General features: G+C 41.4%; 1 protein-coding gene across 1 annotated transcript in view; it reads left to right on the top strand.

Moving 5' to 3' along the window:
• The first annotated feature begins 1,953 nt into the window (after positions 1-1,953).
• The window catches only part of LOC121876080 (Down syndrome cell adhesion molecule-like protein Dscam2), a 65,017-nt gene continuing 59,667 nt past the window's right edge, over positions 1,954-7,303 (top strand). The window contains exons 1-3 of the mRNA XM_042381002.1: positions 1,954-2,002; positions 2,380-2,448; positions 3,564-3,708. Coding sequence (XP_042236936.1) covers positions 1,954-2,002; positions 2,380-2,448; positions 3,564-3,708 — 263 coding nt within the window. The remainder of the gene's footprint in view (positions 2,003-2,379; positions 2,449-3,563; positions 3,709-7,303) is intronic.

A 7,303-nucleotide genomic window follows, 5' to 3' on the forward strand; every position in this document is an offset into this window, starting at 1 on the left:
AGGATGATGGACCCTCTCATTAACGTGGATGGATGAGCTTCAGTGTTGTACAGAGGTAGGGTGACCTTTTCTGCCCGGGGGAGATGATCCCTTTATAGGAACGGAGAGAAACTTAACCCCTCGCATAGGTGAGTGAAGACCTTATATAGGGAAGGTTCAGCTCTATACGTGACCTTCCTCGCGAGTCATCTTCCGTAAGACAGGATATGGAATCTGTGGCAACGAGACCGTGTCATTGACGCGAGATCAAGGCCTGAATGGAGAATGAACAAAAACATCCCGCAAGTGAAATTTTCTGCTCCTTCTGACAGTCTACCAAGTTTCAATGAGGTCCAAGTGGTGGTGGTAATAACGTAAGAATTAAGCCGTAACAGTATAGACGGTGGTACTGGGGCGTGAAGCGAGGCAAGGCTTCACTTTACTGAGTCGTTTGTTTCTGAAACGAAACTGACGACGAAACAGGACGGAACTAAAGCAAATTTGAACCCGTGATGGTTGATACAATGTATTTTTCACCGTGTATCATGACTATTCGGAATATTTTTGAGAATGAAACTGTTTTTCCAAATCGGCTGATCAGCTTCAATTGTTATTCGGACACTGTATGGCTTGTGTGCGGGCGTATATTTATATATAATAATGTATCACTATGGTGCGGGAGGTCAGGAAGCCAAAGGCATAATAACGATGTAATTACAATACCTCCACTACTAATTACTTTTATTAAATCAATGAACCCATAATAATAGCCTGTTATATATGTAATATTTATTCCCCTATTAATTACAGTTAATAAACATAATTAAAACATTGTATGATGTAGGGAGTGTACAGTGGTCATCAGGTGTTGGTGGTGAAGGTACTGCAAGAATGGCTTTTCACTAGAAATTTTCGCCTTACTATGAAAAATTTGGACCACCACTAACATAATCTTTAGTTAGGAAAAGTAATGACAACACTCCCGTCAAGTGTGAGCTTGATGGTGGCACACTGTACACTATAACTCACCACCAGAACGATATTAATATACATGATGGTGACAATTATTACTCCAATTTAAAGTTTACTGTCTACGTTATATAAAGCCATTCCTGCCGAGGTATACATGTTTATGAGTTTGTATGTCACATAATAATACAGTAATACATCTGACGTAGCATAATACAGTAATACACCTGTCATTTGTGTGGAATAAAAGATAAATGATATAAAATGGGGAAAAAACAATAATTTACATAGGACAAGATAATCAGGTCCATTTTCCAGACTGTGTGCAAGTAAAACATAACAGTCCAGACGTGTTAAATTGTTTGGAGAATAACTTTTAATGAGACGCAGTTAAATGGGGGAGATGGGGCGTGGACACTGACAGGCCTTGGTGGTGTGAATTCCTTCCTGATCGTGGTGATGGGGCTGGGTTAGTAGCGTCTAGAACACAGCATTTAGGATTATTTAATGATTTATATTATAGTTTATTTATTTTTTTTTTTTTAGTTATTCACATTATATTTTTTAAAGTTGAAATTAGAACATGTTTTATTCAGTTATACGGTGTTTAGATACAGGAGCTTGATGCCATTGAATATACCAGTATTTCTAGATATTCCAAGGTACTGTGCCCCCTAGATACAGGAGCTTGATGCCATTGAATATATAAGTATTTCTAGATATTCCAAGGTACTGTGCCCCCTAGATACAGGAGCTTGATGCCATTGAATATATAAGTATTTCTAGATATTCCAAGGTACTGTGCCCCCTAGATACAGGAGCTTGATGCCATTGAATATATAAGTATTTCTAGATATTCCAAGGTACTGTGCCCCGTTTCCACTCGTGACTCTAAACTATTGGATATTCCTCTGTATTTGAGAATATGTTGAGTGTGTGTGTGTCGGGCTGATTCATTTTTATTCACTTTTTTCTTGCATTCACCGCTTATATTTTGGAGTTGAAATGATATCAGGTTTTATTATTTTTATTGATGTCAAGAAAGAATCACCAGGTAAGAAACACACACACACACACACACACACACAGATTACAGAATTATTATATTAAACGTTGATTCAAATATTTCTCCTCGAATTGGGCTTCCATGCCAGTAGTAACATACGACCATTAAAATTTAATATTCCCATTGATACTAAGAGCGAATTTTCAGCATGTAAACTACCCCAGTCACCCTTGTTGTTGTAGGCGAGAGAAAAGTGACATCATATCACTTGGACAACAATTCGTATGATCGCAAGGGAACAATATTGGTGTTAGCACCCAGTTAACACCACCGCCAGTACTGCCACCATGAGGGCTCTGAAGCATAATGACGTCATCTTTGTTTACTGTTATACATTCTGGTGCCTATTGAGTGGGTGTACACAGTGGTGGACAAAATTCCCCGGACACATTTGGGTAATATCTGGCGTAATTATCTACCTGAGGGTCATCCAGGTAAGGAGAATTGGGGGTATTTTAACATCGATTTATTCAGATTTTTGTCAGTACCAGAATTTATTTTTTATTATTTTTTTTTTAAGTGTGACTCACCAGTAGCTACCAGATGTTATTATCAAGTGTTGAGGCAATTTTGGTCGTAACTGTACAATACACAAGGAGTCTGACAGTAGAATAAAGAGGAGAGACTTTACCTGCAGTGGACAGACAAGTTCTAATGTAGACAGACGTGAGACAGTGATAGACGGGGCCCTGTTCTTGATGGCCGTTATATAGGTCTTACTCACTTAACCTACTATTACTTACACATGAGGTTCCTCCTTATTATAATGTAAGTTAATTTTTTTAGGTACAGTAGTTACTTTTTTTTTTCCTTTGGTATAAAATATGACACCATTAGTTATGTCCTGTAACATCTGCTTACTGGTGTTGTAATATCGTAATTTGTCGTATCTTTGGTAAATAATTCCGAGCGTTATTTGTTGTTGGTTTTGAACAACTAATGGCTTTGAACACGTAAACCAACTATTAAAAGTTAAGGAAGATGTATTATTTGTTTATTAATATGGTATACTGCATTAATTCTCCAGCACCGGCCACTCACATACTGTACTATTGTCGACGTCAGGGGGGCTCAACCCATGGTCTGAGGGCTGCATGTGGCCCTCAGGGGGGTTTAGTGCGGCCCTCGAAACTACTAAAAAAAATTACATAAAAAATTAGATACATAATAGCTTTGTATTTAGTTCTTGGGGATTAATTTGAAGTTTTCTAATCAATAATCAAGCCTTTGTGTAATTATTCACAATTTGACATGGTTAATGCTTAATAATCACTATTCTTAATGTGTGGATTATTTACTTAATTTGTCTACATTTATTCACGTTAAGGTCAATGTGTGGTCCTCATGACACATTTGCCCATCTAATGTGACCCACTTACGCTAAAAGGTTGAGGAACAGTGTCATTAGTTCCCTACATACAGGACCTGGTATACAGTTCTTTATTTAGTCTACCTGTGATAGTATGTTATATATACTTAGTTTTATGTCTGTGTCGTAAAGTTATTGATTCATTCACTGTATAATAACAATATTGGTTTCTCCCCACAGACTCAGCGCCTGTACTGGAATACCGCTTTATAAGTCAGACGCTACAGCCGGGCCCTTCAGTTAGCTTAAAATGCATAGCATCAGGGGCACCAACCCCTCACGTCTCGTGGACTCTTGATGGATTCCCTCTTCCGCAACACGACAGGTGAGTAATGGTGGTATAGTTTGAGTAATGATGCACTTGTACCGGGATTAAATTAAACCAGCACTCTGTAATACAGGATAAATAGTGAGGTGAATCGTGTATTACCGTGATAGGTATGTTGGTACTCTGTGTGTGTGCGGGTCTGTGTGTGTGTGTGCGGGTCTGTGTTTGTGCGGGTCTGTGTTTGTGCGGGTCTGTGTTTGTGTGTGTGTGTGTGTGTGTGTGTTTGTGTGTGTGTGTGTGTGTGTGTTTATAAAATCTGTAAGTGACGGGAAGGTGAGGTGCGTATGACTCCCTGTATTGAATGTGTCATATTGACAGCAATTAGGATCAGTAATTCCTCCACAGAATTTTCGACAGATACTGTTGGAAGTAGAGGAGGCGGAATCAAAGGCGGTAACCTGGTGATAGAAGCTTACTTAATAATGCGAGGAGAGCGTATTGAGGGTGATAGTGCCTGGGGTTTACTGTCGGCCATAACCCTAACTCCTGATGACAATGACCGAGTTACTGCACATTTTCCTAGTTACCCTGACCCGCCCTCGTTGTTACCACCCACACACACACACACTCACACACTCACACACACACACACACTCACACACACACACACATACACACACACACACACACACACACACACACACACACACGCACACACACTACAAAACAAATGAATAAATCAGTTGTCAAATTTGTACAGTAGTTCACAAGAGAGAAATTCCAGCCGTAAAAGATACTCTCGTCTTAACCACAGATAACACATGATGAATTAAACTCTGTTATCAGAAGTTGTGTACACCAATACCGCTACAACTCCTCTCCCACCACACCCCCACACACAATTCTTTCCCACCACACAATTCTTCCCCCACACACACAATTCTTCCCCACCACACACACACATTCTTCCCCACCACACCCCCACACACCACATTCTTCCCCCACCACTACTCCACAACAATTCAAACTCAGTTATTTTTGTACACCCCATCCCCCACCCCACCCCATCCCCCACCCCCATCCCCCACCCCATCCCCCACCCCTTCCCCTCTCATCCCTAATCCATCTACAGGTACGGCGTGAAGCTCAGGGGTGACTCAGTGGTAAGTCGGTCACGTTGGTTGGTTGTCCTGGTGATATCTCAGGCGCATTTTAACTAGAAAACTGATATTTGGACACACTGTTGACCAAGTACTTTGTTTAAGATTAAGATTACAATATATTCTGTTATACAAGAGTTGCCAGCGTAACTTCCAGAAGAAGGAAACGAAAATGAAACGAAGAAACAACACCACCACCGCCGCCGTGAGTGTAAAGTCTGATGACGGCTCATGTTCAGGTAGCCATCATTACTGCCCCTCGTTAAACAATGACACATACATTGTTTTGATAATATGTATGTAACGTAACAAACTAAAAATGTTGGGTTTTGTTCGTGATGACTTACACGATCGTCTAATCTTCAATTGATCATCAAGAAATTTTGCATCAAAATAAATTAAACTTTTTTAGATTTTTATTTTTTTTTCCATTTGTGAAATTGTTTAGGGTTTTAACTTACCACTAGACCAGAACTGAGACACAGAGCCCCTGTAGCACGCAACACATCGCGGGATATCCTGGCCTCAACAAGTGGAAATTGTGGGGTCATGTGGAAACAGATTTAGGTCAAGGAATAAAGCCCTGAAGTGTGGTGGCTGTAAGACACTACCACCAGATATGTTTGTAAATATCAAGAGTTGCTGCATGAGACCCCCAGCACAGAGGAACCACAAGACCGAGAACTCAATTATTTTCCTCCTTCAAAAACAAAAACATACATATACAGTAAAATAGGTCTTGAGTACGGGCCAGTGAAGTAGAGACTGACGACGCTACAACAGAGGGAAATTGGAAGACGATGAACAAGACCAACACAGACGACAAATGTTTAATCTCAAATAAATAGCTCACAATGCCTCGACAACCCGGGGAGTAACTAAAAGGGGCTTCTACTATTATTTAGAACCATGGTGCAGTACCCGTCTCCACAACACCGGTCAGTTTATTGAAAATAGGACGAGAGAGAGAGAGAGAGAGAGAGAGAGAGAGAGAGAGAGAGAGAGAGAGAGAGAGAGAGAGAGAGTCAATACCGATGAAAACCACAACGATAATATCACCATCGGGAATATAAACCCGGATGACATAATATAAAACGATCAAGGTTATGTTTCTAGTAGTCCATAAACCTTCCTGAGGACAATAATAACTTAACCCTATGAGCATCTGAGTCACAGGCGCTCACATCAGGAGATATTAATAACAATAGAGTGAATTAATTTATCAACACATGCTGAAGGTGAAACACAACCCAATAGAAGTAAAACAAGACACAGTGTACATACCTTCAGACATTTCGCTCGACGCCTAGAGACGGAAATGACAGGTTAGGTTAGGTTAGGTTAGGTTAGGTTAGGTCAGGTTAGGTCAGGTCAGGTTAGGTTAGGTTAGGTTAGGTTAGGTTAGGTTAGGGAGTAGCGGCTGCGGTGAACACTATTCTATATATTTTGGTCGCAATAATAACAAGAGGCATTGGCTGACGAATAACAAGATCCACGTTTGGGGAAATCTCTTTACACCTGCCAATCACCACTGAGGTAACTGATGGAGATGGTTATTACTTCACCCATAACAGACTGCTATCAGCTCAAGAGGGGAGATATGGGGAAGATGAGTTTGAGGGATGTGTGGGTGGAAGGCTCTGTAGTAGCACTGAGGAACCGTGACTGAAGCTTAGGAAGGTTCGTTGAGGTGGTGGTAAAGGAATGTGAGCCCGGGGAGAGTGAGAAAGAGTGTGTGTGTGTGCGTGTGCGTGTGTATATGTGTATGTAGGTGCGCGTGCAAAAAAAAAAGCGTGTGTGTGTGTGTGTGTAATTCATTCAGCTAAGACAGTCACTAAAAGAAATTACCACCTTCAGAAGACACAACTAAGACACCCGGCAGCAGACACCCTCTATACCTTTATAATGTAACTGTTCCAAAGTGTTAAAAAAAAGGAAACGGTCAAATGTTATCAATTCCCGGCGGCATATGTGTTAGATGTGGTAGGTAGGTGTGGGAGGGTGTCAGGTAGTGTTGTGGCAGGGTGGTGGTGGTGGTGTCAGGTTGGCAGAGAGGTCGTGGCAGGGTGGTGGTGGTCAGAGAGAGTCGTGGCAGGGTGGTGGTGGTGGTGTGTAGAGAGTCATTGGCAGGGTGGTGGTGGTGGTGGTGTCAGAGAGAGTCGTGGCAGAGTGGTGGTGGTGTCAGAGAGAGTCGTGACAGGGTGGTGGTGGTGGTGGTGGTGTCAGAGAGAGAGTCGTGGCAGGGTGGTGGTGGTGTCAGAGAGAGTCGTGACAGGGTGGTGGTGGTGGTGTCAGAGGATATTACTAAGAGTACAAGCAAATACCTCGTGACAATTTCAATTTCGTTCCGTCGTTATTTCTGCCGAAGTTCAATTTATAGTTCAAACACCATTAGTGAGGATTCCCCTCCTGTTACCTGAAATATACACTATTTGATCTTTTGATTGTTGGTTCGCCTGTCCGCCAGGAAATGGAGAAATTAGACTTTTGAT

This window comes from Homarus americanus, unplaced genomic scaffold (assembly GCF_018991925.1).
Source record: "Homarus americanus isolate GMGI-L3 unplaced genomic scaffold, GMGI_Hamer_2.0 scaffold33468, whole genome shotgun sequence".
Classification (NCBI taxonomy): domain Eukaryota; kingdom Metazoa; phylum Arthropoda; class Malacostraca; order Decapoda; family Nephropidae; genus Homarus; species Homarus americanus.